This window comes from Drosophila yakuba, chromosome X (assembly GCF_016746365.2).
Source record: "Drosophila yakuba strain Tai18E2 chromosome X, Prin_Dyak_Tai18E2_2.1, whole genome shotgun sequence".
NCBI classification, from domain to species: domain Eukaryota; kingdom Metazoa; phylum Arthropoda; class Insecta; order Diptera; family Drosophilidae; genus Drosophila; species Drosophila yakuba.
Genome location: NC_052526.2, coordinates 12161405 through 12181189, shown reverse-complemented (window position 1 = coordinate 12181189; position 19785 = coordinate 12161405). Strand labels below are relative to the sequence as shown.

The following is a 19785-nucleotide window of genomic DNA, read 5'->3' as shown; positions in this document are numbered from 1 at the left end:
TCGAAATAGAAAAATAAGAAAAGATTGAGATTTTCTTAGATTATTCTTAGAATAAGTATATATGCAGGATTATAAATACATAGTGAAGGGATGGTAACCGGGGAACTTAGCCTATACATATTTATGTGCGTATTTGGGGCAAGACTCCCCCGAGTTCTGCTCGATTTCTAGTGTTATTATTATGTGGATGAATCCGGGGCGATGCTAATGCCATGCAAGTAAACAATGTTTATCACACAAAAACGCAAGTGTTGAGGATCTGAACTCCAGGTCCAGACACAGATCCAGATATCCAAATCCGTGGGCACAGTAGGATGAACGGAGGCGAACTATGCTAAATTTTCACTACAGAGTGTTGTTGCAGAGAACTTGGGTTGGCACTTTAATGGCGGTGCTTGGACTTGGACTCGTACACCGGAATCCATGGTCACTAGCTAGTGGCTGCTCCGCTTGATGCGCTCGACGTGCAGGTCGTAAAGCATCTTGTTCTTCTCGTAGTAAAATGGGTTCTGTTCGGCTCCCAGTTCTGGGTTGTACTCGTATCCGGTCGCCACGCCGTTTCCGGCAGTATCGGGGCCACCGGAGCCACCAGGGCCGCCAGCTACAGTGGCTCCTCCTACCGACAGTGGCGGAATGCTGCAGCTGCTGCTGCTGCTGCTGTTCCCATCGTCGTAGTTTAGATGCAGGTTGTTGATGCGCTTTGACAGGGGCGTCGACTCGCAGGCCGGGTCGTCCTCCCGGCTGCGCTTTCTGTGGCGAAATGGAGTGCGTTTGGTCAGCACTGAGCTCAGCCCCTTGGTCGGACTCACCTTGTCTCCAAATATCCAGCCATTCCGATCCCGGGGGCCAGTTCAGTGAGTTGGCTTCGGTTCCTATTGGTCTATTGTTTTGTTCTGTGCTCTTCTCCCTTCACAACTGTCACTTCCACCAGTGTGACCGTAGCCTCGAAAAGTTCGAAATCGGCTGAGAAAGATACCAATGGGATGTGCAAAATATACCGCTAATATTTAACGTTTGCTTTTCTCATATTATTAGATTAACCGAACCAGTGGACAATTTAAGATGTTTGTTAAGAAACTGGTGATTAAATTGTGCAATCGAATAATGTGTTACTTGAATGTTCTTAAAGCATTCTATTACCGAAAATACCAACTTCAGGTGCCGGTCTGAGCGTTGGGACAAGGTGGCAACGCCGCGCTAGTTACTCGCACGCAAACATCTCGCTGGAGAGAGAGAACACGAACACAAAAGGAAATAGTAGTTTTCCGTACGTATCGAATCGAGCCCAGCCCAGAAAAGCGGAAAACGAAACAGATTCGACAGCGGTTGCAAAGTTCACTAAACTGTAAGTACGGTAGTAAATGTGTACGCAACGAGCATCCGTCGAATAGATCGCAACGCCTTAAAACTACCCAGTAAAAAGTGAATGAAAACGATTTGTCGATGACGGGCCTGCCTGTATGTGTGTGCATGTGTGCGTGTGGTCCGTGCAGCAGTGTGCGTGTGTGATAAATAATTGGTTCCAAAATTCATTAGTTTTTCGTCCGGAATTCCCATTTACAATCTAGCTGTAACTGCTAATTACGGCGGAAAACGGGGCAGCTCCAGCAGCTGACTGTGCGACCAGTCCCGTGACCAAAGAAACCACCAAACAGCCAGTAAAAGTGCACCTAAAAACTGCATCTAAGCAAATGAACACGCACCGCACGCACACAATCGCAAGCCGCCGTACTCGCTGCGCCCCTGCGCGCGTGTGTGTGTGTGTCCAATCAGAATTTTTTGATGCCCGTCCGGCTTATCTGTGTGCGCCGTTGCTTTCCATTCTTTCCGTTCTTTCTTCGGCTTGAGTCATCGTTCTGCCCAGATATGTACATTGCACACACTGCCGCCCGCTCTCCTGGACTGCGCTCCTCATAGATAAGGCGCCGCCGCTGACGAACGGTCACTCTGGCAGGAGCAGGAGCGGGAAGGAGGAGCGGTCGGGACCGCACCCACTAGTCATCCCCCACTCTAATCCAGCAACTAACCCTCACTAATCCGCAGGAGTCATCACCCCTCTGCACAACATGCAAACCATCAAGTGCGTGGTCGTCGGCGACGGAGCTGTGGGTAAGACATGCCTGCTCATCTCGTACACAACCAACAAGTTCCCATCGGAGTACGTGCCCACGGTGTTCGACAACTATGCGGTCACCGTGATGATCGGCGGCGAGCCCTACACACTGGGTTTGTTCGATACGGCCGGACAGGAGGACTACGATCGGCTGCGTCCGCTTTCCTATCCCCAGACGGATGTCTTCCTGGTTTGTTTTTCGGTGGTCAGTCCCAGTTCCTTCGAGAACGTCAAGGAGAAGGTACGTACGCAACTAATCCCCACAATAGCGAGACTATAATTGTGTCATTTTAAATTGCAGTGGGTGCCCGAGATCACACACCATTGCCAAAAGACACCGTTCCTGCTGGTGGGCACGCAGATTGATCTGCGCGACGAGACCAGCACGCTGGAGAAGCTGGCCAAGAACAAGCAGAAGCCCATTACCATGGAGCAGGGCGAGAAGTTGGCCAAAGAGCTGAAGGCCGTCAAGTATGTGGAGTGCTCGGCCTTGACACAGAAGGGCCTGAAAAATGTATTCGACGAGGCCATTCTGGCCGCCCTGGAGCCACCAGAGCCCACAAAGAAAAGGAAGTGCAAATTCTTATAATTCTTCTTTCCCCCCACACGCGGTATCCCTTTCATTCTGGCTTTCTACTATCGCAATGACTCCTTCCCAGCCTCTCATCGTCGAGAAGCGTTCAATATATAGCCATATATATATTTTATGTATGTTTTGATTTATGTTATTCTGAAATCGTTTCTGCCGGAGCGCAGTCCATCCCAGTACTCCATGAGCTACTTCTCCCCTCCATCTGCCCACTCTCACTCACCTTTTCTGTGTCGCCCCTTACGTGCGTCATCGTATCTGTGTCAGTACTGTCCGTGCTCCAACCTTGGAGCTCTTATTATCCTGGATTTTGGCCGGTTTCTTTGATTTGCCGAATGTGCCAGGCGACTGGGCAGTTGTATTCAACTCGGGACAGTCTTCCGCCCCACAAGCTTCAGCCCCAATCCCAGCCAGGATCCAATCGCAGCCAATGCAGCCCCGCCCAGCAGGTGAAATCGAATTGAAACCCAACCGATTTCATTTCTGCTCGCAAACATGTTTTTGGCGCAATTTTCGAATTAAGTAAAGAGAGGAAACACAATATCAGTATAGCGAAAACAAATGATTTATATATATTTCTTTATATATATACAAGGATTAAGGAGAGGCAACAAACAAAATATACATTTACGATAAACAACAAAACAATCCAGAACAGAATGGGGGGATCCGAAAATAACCATGCAATTTTTCGTTTTGCCTCAGTCGATGAAAACATATATAGTCCCAAGAGCAACGTGAGAAGCAGGCAAAGTGCGAGGATTATATTAAATATTTATGATAACTGATCTGATCGCGTAATGTTCAAACAACGGAGGTAGGATGGAATTCGCTAGCATGCATATATGAAAGTGAAGCTTATTATGTAATAAAACTAAGCGTATGAGTATTGAAATATGATTAAAAGTAAATTAAATGAAAATACAAATAAAAGAAGGTAAAGAAACAACAAGAGAAGCAAGAACAGAACTAGGCGTTGCAACCACAAACACACATCTGAAATCTACAATCTATATAAAAGTATATATTTAAATATGTATAATCCATAAAGTATAACAAACAATAAAACAACGGCAACAGCAAAAGCAACAAAAATTTGTATTGTAGTTCAGCAAAAAACGACAAAGATGAAAGGAAAATACGAACTAATGCATTTTTTAATATTTTTATATGTATACATTATCAATTTTTACATTTTTTTTCTAGACCTTAGTGATTTAACATTATTGATTTCAGATAATATCTTATAATAAAACGAAATCCAAAACGAAACCATTTACTGTCTTGCCTACAATGAAAAAGGGGACAAACGCCCAAGATACTCAAGCAATTTGTGCAGAGCAACCGATCATTCTTTTATATACTTATGGATATAAAACAGTATGCCACTGAGATTTTTATAAATCGGTGAGGTGAGTAATGGCATATGAACGTGATATCACGTCACTCGTTGGGAATTGGGATTTTTTTTATGTGCGGAATATGATAAATATTTTCAACTTGGGAATCAGACAAAATGGATTCAACAACAACAAGTGTTCATTTATTACTGAAACTATACTCTATTATTTTGTAAGAACATATCAAACATAACCGGAGCTAATGGTTGTATCAACCCAGTGGTTGAATCCACTTGCATTTGAGTGCCGCCGCCGTGACAGCTTCCTCGTGGGACTCGGCGAATCCCGCGCTGCCCTGGATATCAATGCGGTCGTAGTCGAAGCGAAGGCTGGCCTCTTTATCCTGCAGTAGTTGCTCAACGCCGTGCCAGGCGATCATAACGCCGTTGTCGGAGCAGTACCGCTTGGATGGCCGAAAGCTCCTGCACCCGTACTGCGCGGCTAGGTGGGCGATGTTGGCGTATATGGCATCGTTATTGGCCACACCGCCGGACATGACCAGCGTGGGCGGGGTGTCACCAAAGAGCCGCATTTGCGGCTGGAGACAGTACTCGATTGCCCGCTGGGTGCGGTGCATAAGGTGCCGGCTGACAGCACGCAGCAGGCCGGCGCAGAAATCGCCATAGTTGCTGATGACTCCGTCCGGAGGCGTCCGCTCAGCACGTTCGCGCGCCCGAATGGCGCGGAAGGAATTGTTCTTGATGCCTGCGAAGCTGAAGTTGCAGTTACGCTGCTGAGCGAGTGGCAGCGGAAACTCGTACGCCAGCGGATCGCTGGCCAGCTGGGCGGCGTGCTCAATCGCCCGTCCTCCATTCCACAGACGATACTCCGGCAGGATGTGCAGTCGCAGTCGACGGCCGATCTTGTCGAAGGCCTCGCCGGGCGCATCGTCCAGTGTTTGGCCCAGAAGCGTCAGGCGACCAGGCCCGTTAACCACCACCAACTGACAGTGGCCACCGCTGGCCAGCAAGCAGAGGAACGGGAAGCCGATCTGCTGCGGATGTTCCATGCGGGCCTGCAGCGCATGGGCCTCCATGTGGTGAACGGGCAGCAGGGGCTTCTGTAGTCGACGGGCCAGGTGCCGTGCGAAGCGCACGCCCACCAGCAAGCTCAGCGGCAACCCGGGTCGCGTGGTCACCGCGATGGCCGTCAGTTGCTCCGGCTTTAATTGCGCCTCTGCCAGGCAGCGCTGGTAAGCGGACTCGATGCGGGCGCGGTGCAGATCCTGGGCCCTAGGTGGGATGATGCCTCCGTAGCTGCAATGGAGTCTGTTCACCATTTGTCCCGCTTGTGGAGTTGTGCGCACTCACCGGGTGTGAAACTCCTGTTGCGACTCCAGCACATTCGCCCTCACCCTGCCTGTGGTGTCCACGATGGCGATGCCCGTGTCGTCGCAGGAAGTCTCGATACCCAGGACATAGCTGAGGCGGCGGCTGATCCATACGCCAAACGCATTTGCTTTGCCATTGCCGGCTAAATTACGAAGTGCATGCATAATGGCCAGTGTGACCAGGCGGCGTTAGGAAGCACAACCAGTAAATTATGGGACCGTTTGCACCAGGGCCCTTTACACGAGCCAAATTCTTTAAAATTATATTTCTCAAAATTGTTAATAACAATTATGAATGAGCTTCCTATGTGAAGTTTGCGTACCATTTATTCTTGATTAAGGAGCAAAGATATTACGAAAAAGTGATTATTTACAGTTGTCTTTATATTGGTGTATTATTTTCGAATTGAATTTTGGACTTGTCTTCGTCGGTTACAACTAAATAATAAATAATATTGGTTTAGTCGGAAAACGCCATGCTCTTTCCCCCTTGTTTGTTTTCCGGAGTTGCATTAACGCACACGTAAAACCAAAACCACACGCACACGCACATACAGATTATTCCGGACTTGCACATGAGCCGTTCGTACAGACATAGGATTCTTCTAAGTTAGTGGATAGTAAATACATTTTGGCCTCTTAACGCTCGTAATAGACGCGGTAGTACAGCGTCTTGTTGCGCCAGATGCTGTAGCTGTTGTCGAACTTTAGCAAATAGACGCCCTCGCCCGGATAGGAGTGGGAGCCCACGTACACCTCGTTGTAGCACTCTCGCCGATAGATGGGCACAATAATGGAAATGGGTGCCTTGGGGGCAGCAGTCGGGTTGTTTACCGCACCGCGCTCCTGCGACAGCGAGCCCGACTCCAGGTCCTCGGTGGTGGACAGGTAGTCCTCGTCCACGCAGTCCTCGTCCTCGTCGGAGTCGCTCACATGCACGGTCACCTCGTTGGTCACGGGCTTGGCCCACTCGAAGTAGATGCCGAAGCCGATGTCGTAACTGTCCGTGGCGAACTCCCAAAAGATGCACTTGCCGTTCATGTTGGTGGGCACACGGACCTGCAAATTGTGGCAATCAATATCCGCCCTAAGGATCGGAATTAGATAAGGGGAACATACCGTCACCGTGTCGCCGTGTCCAATAGTGATGACTCCATCGCCATCGCCGGCAGAAACCTCAGTCTTAAACTGCTCGATGTCGGGACGAGTCCAGATCTTGGCCGGGCAGATCATGACGTAGTCGTCGTACTCTTCCTCGCCAAGCTGATCCTGCCCAACGCCCTCCGTCTGCTCCACGTGCCCGTGCTGCTCCTCGGCCAGCTGCTGCTGCTGCTGCTGGGTCTCGACGTCACCGAGCTTCAGTCCCTCCATGGCGTTGGGCAAGTCGGTGCTGCTGTTGTTGTTATTCCCAGGGGCGTTCTCTTCTTCCGGATGGCTCTTGTCCTCCGTGTTCTGATTCTGGTTCTGGTTCTGTAGATGAAGCTGCTGCATGTACTGGTGATAGTGCTCACGCTGCAGCTGGTGGATAAGCACGGCCTGCTGCTCGGGGTTCCCGGGGAACTGCTTCTCGGCGTACAGCTGTGGGAGGAGTGTTACAAAGGGTTAGTTGATAGAACAGGAACAGGCATGCAATTGCCTGAGAACTGGGTCATGACCCCTTTTCAATGGCAGACAGCGTAGCCAAGGGCGAGCTCCTAGTAATTATCATGCATTATTGAGCAGAACAACAACAGGTGCAGAGGGCCGGCGTGTTGTGGAAAAAATCGATGGGCTACCTTAAACTGTTGGTACGTCTGCTTGTTGAGAGCATCCTGTAGCTGGCGGCGCTGCAGCTCCTCCTTGTAACCCTCCTCGAGCAGCTCCTGCTGGGCGTTCTCCTGTCGCTCGCGTGCCTCCTTCTCCTGCTCCATGAGGCGCAGCTCCTTGCGCAGCGTCTCGTCGCGATCCTGCCGCACGGCCTCAATGTACGGCCGAAATGCGCTGCACATGGTGTCCAGCAGGTCGACGAACCCCTCCATCGCCTGCTCCCGCGTGATCTCGCCCAGCAGCTGCCAGTGCTGCTGCCGGTCGCGTCCGATTACATCCAGGACGCCCAGCGCCGGAGCGCGACTCGTGTTGAAGGGACCCAGCGCCGCCTGCTGCTTGAAGGCGATTAGCTTGAGGTTGTCCTCGTACGACAGGTGGATGGCCTTGCCCGAGTTCCCTGAAACATGAGAGATTAGCTGTTGGAGCGCTAGCGCAGAGAGTTTTTCTCTTACTCTTGTAGAACGTAAATGCCAGGCGGTAGAGCTCAATCAAAGGGAAGCCCCACTTCTCTGCTGATGATGGTGCCTTGTCCGTTGACTGGGCCGCTCCGCTGCTGCTGTTTGTCCCGCTTGTCCCGCTCGCCATGCTGCCGTTGCTTGTGGGCTAGTCCACGTTCGCTGGCCTGCAAACTTTTCGCACAAAACAAAACAAAATAATAGAATTTATTGTGACGTCTGCTGCCAGTGTGACCAGCCAGCTGCGGATCTAGATAAATCGTATTGCTCGCTTTCCAACACTGTAAGATGGGGATTACTTCTATCAAACTTTATGTCTACTTTGATAAATAAATTTGAAAAGTGCTTGAAAGTGTGTTTGCACTTGTTAGAATACTGTATAATAATCCTGGGAACATATTACTTTGGAGTAGATAGTGGCTATATTTAAGTACAAGTTTACACATGCCCGCGGTCACACTGGCTCACACCAATTCTTGCCGGGATTTGGATTCTACACGTGCACTGCAAGCGTAAACACATTATGGGCAGCACTCGGTTTTTCCTGGCGGATCTGCCGACCAGGACCACGGAGGCGGACCTAAAGAACTTGTTCCAGGACTACGGCTACGTGGAGCACGTCGATCTTAAGCGAAAGGAGCAGGATGGGGCCACCAAGGTGATTGCTTTTGTCACCGTGCAGACGGATGATGCCCAGTACTGTAAGTTATCCGAAAGGAGAAGGCGGTGTCAGAAAGAGTAACCACAGCTTGGTTTTGTAGGTGTCAACGAGCTCAACTGGCAGAAGTTGCACGGCGAAAAGCTACGAGTTTCTCTGGCCAAGGAATCGTTTTTGGATCGACTGAAGCGCGAGCGCGAAGAGAACCAGCGCCGGGAACAGGGCGAGCCAGACGAGTCCGAGGTGTTCACGCCGAGCTCTCAGCTCTTGGTGCAGAGCGGGCAGAACAAGCGCAGGGTATTCGGCGAGGATGAGGAGATCGGCGATGACGAGGTTGCTCCAGAGTTGCTGATCACCAAGAAGCGCGCCGCCAATTCCATGCACAATGGCAGGGTATGCATGCCCTCTGGACCCCAAGCTCATCGTCAGCTAATTTCTTTTGCTTCTTAACAGATTGTCATACAGCAGGAGCACGACGTGAAGCCACTCCACGTCATCGAGCAGCACCGCAAGCCAGCTAAACAGCAGCCGGACGCCAATGTCAGCCAGGCAGAGCAGAAGCGCATGGAGTCGCTCAACAAGATGCGACAGGGGCACTTACAAAAGAAGTCAGCCATCCAGCAGGCGCTGAACGCGATATCAGTCGATGGCAGCCAGGCAAAAAGGATCAAATTTAGCGACGCCGAGGAGGAGGAGGAGAAGGCCAAGCCCGTCCGGGAAAACAAAGTACAAAAACGGGATCTGTTCGAGAACGACGACGATGAGGAAGAGGAGCAGGTCGTCCTGCCGCAACATAAGGGCAAGAAGGGCGAGCGTCTGGTGGAGATGCAGAGTAAACAGAGTATAGATCCCCGCTTTCGCATCACATCCAACTTCGTGGACGAGGAGGAAGAGGCGGAGCAGGAAGATCAGCCTGAGCCGGAGGAGAGTGAGCGCAAGTGGCAGATGAACATTCTGGAGCAGGTTGTAGGACACAAGATCACCAGTTCCAACGATAATGACGGTAAGCCGGCAAAGAACAAAAAGATGCTGCGGTTCGATCCGGCCAAGGAGGACCATCAGAAGCTAATGCGCCAAAAGGAGCCCAAGGAGGAGGTGACTCCCAAGACCAAAGTCAAGGTCGCAGACGAGAGCAAGAGTGAAGCTGCACCCGTCTCGAAAACGTCCTTTTACATTGTCACCGACACGTTAAAGGATTCGCTTAACACGCGAGGTGAGGGATTCAGCCTGCTGGACATGTTTGGCAGCGCCCCGGAGGAGGATGTGGCCAAGCGCCAGGACCAGTTGGAGAAATTGGGCCAGGAGAAGATACTGGTGGGCAAGACATCTGCCAATAAGCTCGGACTGGCCACTCTCAATCCGTTCTCCTACGACTCGTCCGACAGTGAGGACGAGGTCGAAGCAAAGCCGAAAGAGGCGGAGCAGGAGCTTGAGGTCAGCAAGGAGAACAAGGCGCAGCCAGCAAAGAAGTCCAGTCAAAAGAAGAACAAAATCAAATTGGAATCCTTCTTCATACCCAGAAATGATCCTCGTCTCAAGGGTAAGAACGTCAATCTGTGTGTCCTAGCTGTTGCTTTCTAACCAATCGTTTTTTTTTTTGCAGAGGGAGCCAAGTTCTTTAAGTTCACGAAGGCGGAGGTTGACCATGCCGAATACGACCAAGTGAAGAACCGCCTGAAATTGCTGATCACGAACAAGATCGCCAAGACAAAGAAAAACCTGCCCAGCAAGGACATCAAACTGCAACGGAATAAGAAGGCGAAAAACTGATCGTTTATGCTGATCCCTAGATTAAATAATACCCTTAAGCTTAATTCTGTGTAAAATAAACCACTTGTTTTTTTTTAATGGTACATGTATTCATCTAGATTACAAAAAAAAAGAAATGTTTGTGCTTTAGTTACTGCACAAATGCATTTGAGCCCCGTTGCAGCTCCAACTAGATTATCGTAGCGGTGTGAATCCGGCTGTGTTGAGATTCATTTGGCATCCGTAGGTGGGATTCCGCCTAACTAAAAGCTAATTAAAAGAATTAAGATTATCGGATTCAACAAAAATTGCGGTGCTCAACATTCTATTAAGTTTCTTTCGTTCGCTAAGCACGTTTGTAGACTCTCTAAGTAAAAATGGCAATCTCAATTGAAATTCGAGACATGGCTCTTCTTTGGCACTGTATTCCTCTCCGCCATCCGGTCGGGAGTGGTGGTAGGGAGGGTTTATAGAATAGTAGTTCTATAGAAGTCTTAAGTAGATCTAGCGAGCGACTGTATGTTAAATTAGTGGGTGCATTCTATTCTACGTCTGCCTGGCATCCGCCCGTTCATCTCCGCCAGCCTTTGGTACCAGCTTGGCCAGCTTGTCCTTCACCTGAGCATCGTCACCGCTATCGCCGTCGTCTGGCACCTCAATGGCGGCATCCTCATTTGCGACGGGAATGGTGCCGCCCCTGGCTGTCGGATTGCAGTTGCGCTCCGGACTGGGCTGCTCCTGTGTAGCTGGTGGCGCTGCAAACTGAGGATCTGGTGGCGGTGAAAATGGTCTGGAGGTCGCTGGCGTGTTCTCTTTGATTGACTCTGGAAACGATAGTGCCCGCCTTACGGCCAGCGTTTCAATGGCCACCACAGTGCGCTCCAGTAGGTTCATCAGGCGATCCTCGCGCGCATCCATCCGCTTGAGGAACTCTTCGTCCCGTTTCTCGCGCCGCTTCAGGTACTCGATCAGCTCGTAATTGGTGCTGTCGCCGTCGGTGGAGGTGGACATCTTGCGCTTCTTCTTCAGCGTTGTCGAAGAGGAGCAGTCTGATAGGATGTCCGTGTCGACGATCACATCGGGGTGCAGTATATTCGGATCCATGCCCGGCGAATAGTAGTTCTGCGCCCTGTGCAAACGTGGATTTAATCAATGAAAACAGTTAAAGGAGGTGGCTTCTACCGCCGGTACTCACCCATTGTAGTTCGTCTGCATCAGCTGGATGTCGTCCGGATTGAATTCCCCCTCCGAAAGTGGCTCCGACCTGTGGACGGCAGAGAAGCGAGAGTATTAACAATTAATTTTTTTGTCCCCCTTTTTGTTTGGAAATTGTATAGCATGTATCTTTTAAACTTATTTTTACTCACTTCATTGATATGTGGTTCTCGTTGTGGTTGTTGTTCTGGTGGTGCATGTTGAGTGCTCCATTGCAGTCCTTTTCGAAGTCGGGTGCCTCGCCGGAGTCGTCCATTGGCGCGTGACTCAAGCCGAGGGCGTGACCATGACCCAGGCCGTGGAGGTGGTTTTTAAATGCTGGCCGGTGGGGCTCATCCTCGTCGTCGTCCTCGGCCGCCATTTGGACGCCGCCAACGCTGGCCATCTGGAGCTCATGTCGCTTATGGGCGGCCACTGCGGCAGCCGCAGCAGCTGCCTGAACCATCTGCATCTGGAGGGGATTCTCGTCAAAGCCGCTGGCGGACAGGCCAGATACGCCGGATGCGGAGCCACCGACCGGGCCGGCCACCTCGCTCAGCTGCGCCTCCACAAAGTGGTTGGGCAGGAAGCGCTCCAGCTTGCTCCCGCTCTGCGAGGAATCCGTTGAGTGGGCGTGCGAGTGGCTCTGGCTTTGGCTCTGGCTGAGGCTCTGCAGGAGGCTGTGCTGGTGCGGGGTGAGGTTGTCCTTGTTGAGCAGCACTCCCAGCTCGGCCGCCTGCCGCCGGCGCTGGTAGTAGGAGAGCTCATTGTGGTTCTTGGTTATGAGCGCCAGGCGCTTGCCATTCGATCCCCAGCACTCGCCGCGCTGCTCCTCGATCTCCTTGAAGAGGAACATGTACGGCCAGTTGCGGCGGACGTGACGCTCGGGATTCTTCTTCAGCTGTGTGTAGATCTTCTTAAGGTTCTCGTACCGGTTGCAGCACTGCTTGGCCGTCCGCTTCCGGGCACTGAAGCGGTTAAGCACCTCGGCCACCATCTCCCACACGCTGGCATGGTTCTTCCGGTTCGACTGGAACGCGCTCTGGATGCGCTCCGACTTGACGATGTTCAGCAGGGCCACCGACTCCGGCACGTTGAAGTACGACTCCGGCGTCCGCGGCGCCCGCTGGTGGTGATAGCTGCTCGTCACCGGCGGGGGATTCTTCGTCTCCTGTGGGAAGGATCAGTGATTTACGTTAGCACATTGGGGTTTGTAGTAAAAGAGTTCAATAAATAAATACAAGCTCCAACAGGATAGTTGAAAACAAATAAAAAACGACTACTACCACTTATACTAATAAATTTAGATTAAATGAAAATAATCAACAAGCTTATTTGTCTCGTAAGTTTCTAATTATTAATTAGTCTTGATAATTAATAAGTCGAATAGGCATAAAAATGAACGTTCTACAACGTTGAAAAGCTCAGAAAAATGCGTTTTTTTTTCCTACAAAAATATGATTTATATTAAAATCTAACCGTAGACCGTTGAAGCGCAATGATTGTTGTTGAATATGCTAAATACTTTTTAACAAATTTATTTTGGTTATTGGTCGAAACATAGCTACATATGTACATACATACATATCTTTTATAAATAGGAATTGACAGTTGCTTAGAAAACCCCCGTATATTTCAATTCAATTGAGTTACGTATTTAAAACTAAGGTATGCAAATATTTCATATCTATTATGAACTATTATATTTATCTGTTATATTATCTGTTTTTAGCTTTCAGTGGAAATGGACTTGTCCTTATGGATTGGACCACAAGTGTTTGTGTATCATCATGCTGATGGCCAAAACTCATTCATGCCGTCTAGATTCTACGAAATGTTCCCCCGCCAGAGATGATGAGCTGCCGATGATGACTAAGCGCGGCGAAATTGGTTTCGCAGATATTCTCGGATTGTCACTGCCGGAGATTGCGCTCCGTGCAGAGGCTTGGCATTCGGATCGGATCGGATCGGATCTGCAGCACTTCCGTATCTGAGCGAATCTATCTTTTCTCCCACTGTCTACACATACAGCGCTATTTGCCTGGAAGCTGATCTCACTTGGCTTACCATTTGGGAATTCTGTGTTGTCAGCAGCTTCTGGATGGCCCGATTCTGCTGAGCAGGCGCAATGCTGGATGGGGATCTTGTCTTTCTGCTGCCCTCTTCTCCGATCCGCGGCGGATTCTTGCGAGGGTTTCAATGGCGGACTCTCCGGCTGTGCTTGTTGTTGTTGTTGCTTCTTTTGTTGTTGTTGTTGCGGATTCTGCGGTAGACTGGCGGCGTTTGCATTTCAAATGTAACTAGTGTGAACGCAGTGTAACCTTTGCGGCACTTAACGGTTAATGGCTAAAGCGCGGCGATTGTGCGAGTGTGTGTATGCGTGCTAAGAAAATAAAGAAAATCGAATCACAACAAAAACAACATTTGTTAAAGCACAAAATACCGAAACGGAAACAAAAGCCGAAACAAAATCGAAATCAACGAACGTTCTTGTTCTTTGTTGTTTTTGGCGTTACTCGAATTTTGTTGTTGACAACAAACCGACAACGACTATTAATATTTAGAAGTTAACCTTTTAGCCTTAGACGGCGGCTCATCGGCTACGGCAACGTCGACAAAAAACGCGAAAAAACAAACTAAAAAAAAAACACAAATCAAGCGCCACAAACACAAAAAAAAAAAAATGAACACACAAATCACAAAATCAGATGCACATGTGTCCCTCTGCGTTCTTACTCACGAATACGAATATCCGTGCGAACATTTACAGTTAGCGGGCACTTTTACAGTTAAGCAGAGCTGCCACTATTTTTCACCAAAGCTCTTTCTTTGCTACTGTTGCTGTTGTTGTTTTTGTTGGCACGTCCCTGCTCTCTTGTTGTTGTTCTTCTTTCTGTCATTCATCCTTGTTTCGGCTCTCACTCACACAGCCCCTCTCTGGGCTCTATCCATTTCACTCACGCACGAGAAGCTTTCGCTGACCTGCATTTGCACTGAGAGAAAAGTAGAGTGAAGAAGAAAGAAGAGGAATGCAAACGCGCGCGCAATTCTCTTTCTCCGGGCAACGCTGCACGCGATTTACCGTTCTCCGTAGTCCGCCGTCCTGAGATTCCAACTAACCAACTAAAACTAACCAAACCAAACAACAACGAAACTGAAACTGAACTTTTTGTTTGCGATCCCGTTGCCGATACTAACGGCAGTCGCGCACACACACACACATACGCACACAGTCATGCGCGCACGCACACAGACGGCCGAGGTCCCACATAGACACACACATACATATGGACCGCTACGATCGTTAGGCAGACGATCGCTCCTCGGGCACGGAACACCACGGAACGGGACGGAGCAGCTCTAACCTGGTAGACTGCGACGGAGAGGCGATGCCGATGGCGATGCCTTCTGGGGTGCACATGTGTGCTGCACACACACACGCACTCACACGGACTTCGGGTATATAAATATATACACGAATGTGTACATACAAGTGTGTCTACTTATAGATTCGGGCAGAGACAGCGACCACGGCGAAAGAGGAGGAGGGGGAGGAGCAGGAGGGGGAGGCAAAGGCGGTGAGAGAGGAGCACGGCGAAGGCAGCGGAGACTGCAGATCCATCCGATCAGAGCAAGCAAGATTCCAACGATGCCCACGATCCGAAGAGGGAAGCAGTTACTCCGATTCCGATTCCGATTCCTACTCTACAGATCACGCACACTAACCTCCACCATGTGCCTGTGCTCGGGCTCGGATTCGGATTCGTTTCTATTCGATTCGACTCGATACGATACGATTCGGATGGGATGGTAGGAGATGGTATGGCATAGGACGGAGGTGAACCTATGTGGATCTATGAAGGGCCAAATGGGAAAAGTCGTAGCCTAAAAATAGATACGAGTATGTTGTGCAGTATGGCGGGCATGGGCACCCCAAGTGGAAGTGGATGTGGTATGGTTGCGATCGGTTGGCGTTGGCTTCTGTTTGGCGTTGATGGTCTCCGCTTCGAAACTGCATTTTGAGCACTGGCCAAATCGCAACAGGACACAAAATGCAGCCATGTTTCCACCAAATCCTGTTATAAATTAGAATGTGGAGTCTATGTTGGATAATATAACACGCAGACTGCAATGACATTTATTTATTTCCTTACTGCAAAAAATTCTATTTAATTCAATATTCTATAATATATCAATATTAAATTATTCCAGTCACTGAAAAAAACACATCAATGTAGCGACCGTATTTACAAAGCACTCACCAAGGACTGAAAGGAAGTTACTTAGTTAATAATTACATTCAGAAATTTATTATATATACACAATAAATTCATTTTTTATTTTATTGTTAGTTTTGCAGTTGTTTGTCACCAGTATTAACAAAAAGGCACACAAGGTTAAAGTGCCACGACTATTGGATACCCGTTACTCGTTATTAAATTATTCTTTCTTTAAAAGGAGCGGACATGCATTTAAGACATTTAAGACATTATTGTAATCATTGATTCAAAAAGTTAGTAAGTATAAGTGTAATGCATTGTACCAACTTTGTAGTTTGCTATTTGTGCAAATGAACGGACGGACGGACATTTTTTTATACTTTTTAACGAATCTAGTTAATATAAAAAATTATTTTCTTTTAAAGCCGCTTAAATGCACGACTAAGAAAGTACTATACTTTCAAACTGCAAAACGCGAATTCTTTAGCAAAAATTTAGACTTAATTAGGACAGCTTTGTTTTTCTATACAAATCCTCTTTGTTGTTCTAATAATAATACCTATCAAATAATTTGGAACAGTAAAAATAGAACTTAAATATTTGTTAATCACAAAAGTCGCAGTACATGAAAATGTGATGTTCGTCTACTGCTCGCAGTTGTAATCAAAAAGTAGTCCTATGAAAAAAGATGGTTGCTTAGCTCTGGTTTCGAGATCGGAACCGAGTCGACTTTACGGACCAACTGCTACGGACCAGCTACAGTGATAAGTCATTGGGTCGGAGATAACCCCGCTCCCACCAAACGCTGTATTTTGTTATTTTGAGCTGAGATTATTGAAGCTATGCCGCTAAGCAACTTGATTTCGTGCTTGTGCGCCGGGATTAGTGCGCCAAAAACCCAAAATTGGGATTTTTCTCCGCCTCTGGCGGCTGCTCCAGATCGGCCAGTGATTGGCTAGCTCCAGCTAGTAGATACAGGCTGTACTCTTAGTAGCAGTAGCAGTAGCAGTAGCAGTAGCAGTAGCAGTAGCAGTAGACTCTCGATACGGCGCACAAAGAGTCTAGTCGAGTCGATTCGATTCGAGTGGCAAAGAGAGTGGGCATCGGGAGATCGTAAAGCGAACCACATAGTTCGGATGCAGATACAGCCACAGATACGTACACTTATTTTGGATTACAAATAGAATACGATCGTTGCCAGAGCATACGACTGCTACGACTGTATCTGTATCTGTATCCGAGTATCTCTGTGTGTTCGCCGCCGTGTGGTATATGTACTAAAATTAAAAATAACGGTGGGGACGTGTTTAAAATCTGTACGGCCCCAGCAACGCCGCCCAGTCCCATTCAATCCGATTTCTTTTCCAATTCCAACGAGAATGAGGCGCTTTCCATGTCCACATGCCTCGGAAAGAGATCGTTGATCATCGATCGATCGATCGATCGATCGTACTGGATCGCTTCGAATCGAATCGTATCGACATGTGAGTCAGGCAATAGTAATCAATGAAAATCGGCAAACGAGGAGAGGTCTCAAAGGTGGGCGAGCAAAGCCCAAATCCAAATAACGATCGGCCGATGGTTATTCTATTTTGCCCATAGACACTCGTCCGATCGGCAGTAGTGCATATATCTGCATGTGCTTAGAAGTACTCAATGCATATCAAAATATTTGCTCTTCGACTGGATAAAATCGGTCGGGGCTTTGCGCAAGCCAAGATCGAAGATTTCTGATTCTTGCTGCCTGGTAATTGGTATCTTTTAATCTTTCACTTCGGTTTCACAGGCAGTTCACACATTTGGGTGATGGAAAAGGGGCTCGGCGTTTATTTAAAAAACATTTCCTATATCCATGCCTTGCCTTTACCAATCAAATGGACAATAGGTATATTACTATACTATATTAATGCATTGTCACATCAATACGCTTTACTTTTTACTAATTTATGAGTTCGAGTACCTTAGTACTTATGGTAAATCTGTTGAAATATTGCAATGATATTGAATGAAACCACTCAATGCCTGCCCATTTTTAAACCGCATAGTATGGCTTGCTCCAGTTTTCACTCAAAAAGTGTTGAGTTCAACAACCCATCCCGATCCAAAGACCCCGAAAGGAACGCATGTGGAGGAGCTCCCCTTACTTCTTATGGCCGATCGCAGCGGTTGGGATGGATCGGTGGTAGTAGACTGTTTCTGGTCGCTGGCCTACGGTTCTTAATACGCCGCTTTAAAAATAGCAACTATAAATCTTATGTACTCTCGTCGCTGGCCGTCATTGGCGAAAAACGTTCGTTAAACGCTCCCCGCTGATCTCGAGATCTTGGGATCTTGGTGCCGCCGGTGCTGTGGCAGTGTGTAAAGTAAAAGCATCGCATCCGAGCCCATGTAAATCGGCCACATGCACTCACTCAGCCGAACATCTGCCTGTCCATGGCACACACTTAACAAAAACGACCTGCCACGTCCTCAATCGAACAGGATGTGAATAAGCCATTTTTTTCGCTACTCGAATGGTTTTCTTATGTACCATGCCATATTGCACTTGATAAAGCGGGAAAAATCGGTTAAAAAAATATATGTTAGTAACATTGTAAACTTGTTGATTCCGATTGAGTAAAACCATACTACGATCTCTTAGAAGCTCTCTTATATCAGAGCCAATCCCAAGAAAACATTACTTAAAAATATTTTTCATTTTAGCAGTTTTTTTTATGGTTTCGATCATGGAATATTTCTAACGTTCATTTTAATAAATATAACTATTACAAATTGAATTCCCCATTCCCTTTCCAACCTTCTGAATCTTTTGACTTTGTTCCAAGTGTACACACATGTTCCCACATGTGTGCATATATGTATGTTTGATGCAAGGGCTGAAACTATCGAAACTAATGTTACTTAAGTTGCCATTGGGATTGGGGGAGGAAAATCTTACAGTCCACGCCGAAGATCACCGGGCCCAAAAAAAGAAACCGATTCGAATTCAGAAACAGATTCCGATTCAGATACAGATACAGGCATAGCGATACGGATGCACATACAGGCGTACAGATACAGATTATAGCTACAGCTACAGCTACATTCACGATCGTGACGCCAGCGGAGGAAATTTTGAGCGAGGGCGAGGGGGTGGGGGGGGGGGGGGGGGGAGGGGAAAAGGGGAAACGAACGGACAGCAACTACAGAACGGAGCGTAAGCAATGTTAACGAGTAAAAATCAAGAAAATTTTAGTTCTAAAAATAACCCTTGTACTCATTTTTGTTTCAAAACGGAAAGCGGCAGCCAACAAACGACCAAAAACCAATAGCTATAAAGCGCAAAGATACGGAGATACTTGCAACGCTCCCAGATACAGATATTCACACACACATACATACATATAGATGCGCAGACATACGGACATCGGGCTATATAGATGAGTCTGCGGCAGTGGATTCTTATTCTTGGCATTGCCATTGGGGGTAGAACATACTGTTTTACATATGTATGCCATGGTTGTTGTTCGTGGAATTCAAACTGTAACGTTTTCAAAATTGTTCAAATTGCGATACATACAGAATTCGAGAGTGGCAACTGTGAGTTATTCTCGGCACTCAGACAAGATCTGTTTTGAAAACAGAACTTTAAACTGCCGTAACAGCCTCATTAGCGTTTTAAAAGCCAACTTAAATTGCTCTACATAAAAAGAAATAAGGTTTTTATTTGACTACTAGATGGGTCGTAGATCAAGAAATTTATATTTATGATTAACTATTTGGAAAGTGGCCATCTTGTTGCGTACTATAGGCACTTAATATGCCCCCATATTCGTAATACTTATAACGCTCTTGTTGCGAAAAGAAAATATCACAATTTAAGTTCGAATCTTAGAAAAAATATCTGGATTTATAATTTCTATAGTAAGTCCAATTTAATACCATTGAAACTAACGCTTAGCATATATACGAATAGAGCACCTTAAACTTATGGGTTTAGCTAGGCAAATTACAGTCCTTAGACAGGTGCGCCATCTGTCGGCACAAGTGCGCGATTATCCCGTTTGAAGGGCGAGCTTTGAACAGCTTTATATGCGATGCCAGATAAGCGCAACTGTAAACGGTGAATGGCAAGTGAGCGGTGGTGGGCGGGTGTACGGGCAGAGCGGTAACAGTAAATAGCAAACAGCAGTTAACAGGTGCGCACACATATGCTGCTCGGTCCCGTTACACAATACAGTTCCGATGAAAGCGGCGCCTCTGGGGAGTGTGTGTATTTGCATATCCTTGAG

The 19785-nt window shown here is 47.8% G+C and overlaps 6 protein-coding genes across 8 annotated transcripts; 2 read left to right on the top strand and 4 right to left on the bottom strand.

Moving 5' to 3' along the window:
- Positions 1-24: 24 nt before the first annotated feature.
- On the bottom strand, positions 25-1271 carry LOC6525146. 2 transcript variants are annotated; one of them, XM_002100948.3, is made up of 3 exons: positions 1141-1271; positions 810-963; positions 25-750 (listed from the first exon to the last, which is right to left on the bottom strand). In XM_002100948.3, the coding sequence occupies exons 2-3, from the start codon at positions 830-832 to the stop codon at positions 435-437; spliced, it is 339 nt and encodes a 112-aa protein (XP_002100984.1). In that variant the 5' UTR covers positions 833-963; positions 1141-1271; the 3' UTR covers positions 25-434. The 2 variants fall into 2 exon arrangements, with proteins under 2 accessions (XP_002100984.1, XP_039226143.1); XM_039370209.2 differs by lacking the exon at positions 1141-1271 and having other exon boundaries at positions 810-973.
- Positions 1209-3974, top strand: LOC6525145 (cdc42 homolog). Its single transcript, XM_002100947.3, has 3 exons — positions 1209-1345; positions 2044-2354; positions 2415-3974. The coding sequence occupies exons 2-3, from the start codon at positions 2067-2069 to the stop codon at positions 2700-2702; spliced, it is 576 nt and encodes a 191-aa protein (XP_002100983.1). The 5' UTR covers positions 1209-1345; positions 2044-2066; the 3' UTR covers positions 2703-3974.
- A 245-nt stretch (positions 3975-4219) lies between these two features.
- Positions 4220-5631, bottom strand: LOC6525144 (probable tRNA N6-adenosine threonylcarbamoyltransferase, mitochondrial). Its single transcript, XM_002100946.3, has 2 exons — positions 5413-5631; positions 4220-5358 (listed from the first exon to the last, which is right to left on the bottom strand). Exons 1-2 carry the CDS (start codon positions 5595-5597, stop codon positions 4314-4316), a joined length of 1230 nt encoding a protein of 409 aa, XP_002100982.1. The 5' UTR covers positions 5598-5631; the 3' UTR covers positions 4220-4313.
- A 170-nt stretch (positions 5632-5801) lies between these two features.
- On the bottom strand, positions 5802-7939 carry LOC6525143 (Golgi resident protein GCP60). Its single transcript, XM_002100945.4, has 4 exons — positions 7691-7939; positions 7208-7635; positions 6552-7010; positions 5802-6491 (listed from the first exon to the last, which is right to left on the bottom strand). Exons 1-4 carry the CDS (start codon positions 7821-7823, stop codon positions 6072-6074), a joined length of 1440 nt encoding a protein of 479 aa, XP_002100981.1. The 5' UTR covers positions 7824-7939; the 3' UTR covers positions 5802-6071.
- Positions 7940-8142: 203 nt separating this feature from the next.
- LOC6525142 (probable RNA-binding protein CG14230) lies at positions 8143-10199 on the top strand. Its single transcript, XM_002100944.4, has 4 exons — positions 8143-8394; positions 8455-8744; positions 8805-9891; positions 9955-10199. Exons 1-4 carry the CDS (start codon positions 8217-8219, stop codon positions 10119-10121), a joined length of 1722 nt encoding a protein of 573 aa, XP_002100980.1. The 5' UTR covers positions 8143-8216; the 3' UTR covers positions 10122-10199.
- Positions 10162-14446, bottom strand: LOC6525141. Of its 2 annotated transcripts, none has more exons than XM_002100943.3 (5): positions 14377-14446; positions 13362-13677; positions 11468-12465; positions 11296-11364; positions 10162-11229 (listed from the first exon to the last, which is right to left on the bottom strand). In XM_002100943.3, exons 2-5 carry the CDS (start codon positions 13362-13364, stop codon positions 10647-10649), a joined length of 1653 nt encoding a protein of 550 aa, XP_002100979.1. In that variant the 5' UTR covers positions 13365-13677; positions 14377-14446; the 3' UTR covers positions 10162-10646. The 2 variants fall into 2 exon arrangements, with proteins under 2 accessions (XP_002100979.1, XP_039226141.1); XM_039370207.2 differs by lacking the exon at positions 14377-14446 and adding an exon at positions 13867-14226.
- Positions 14447-19785: the final 5339 nt, after the last annotated feature.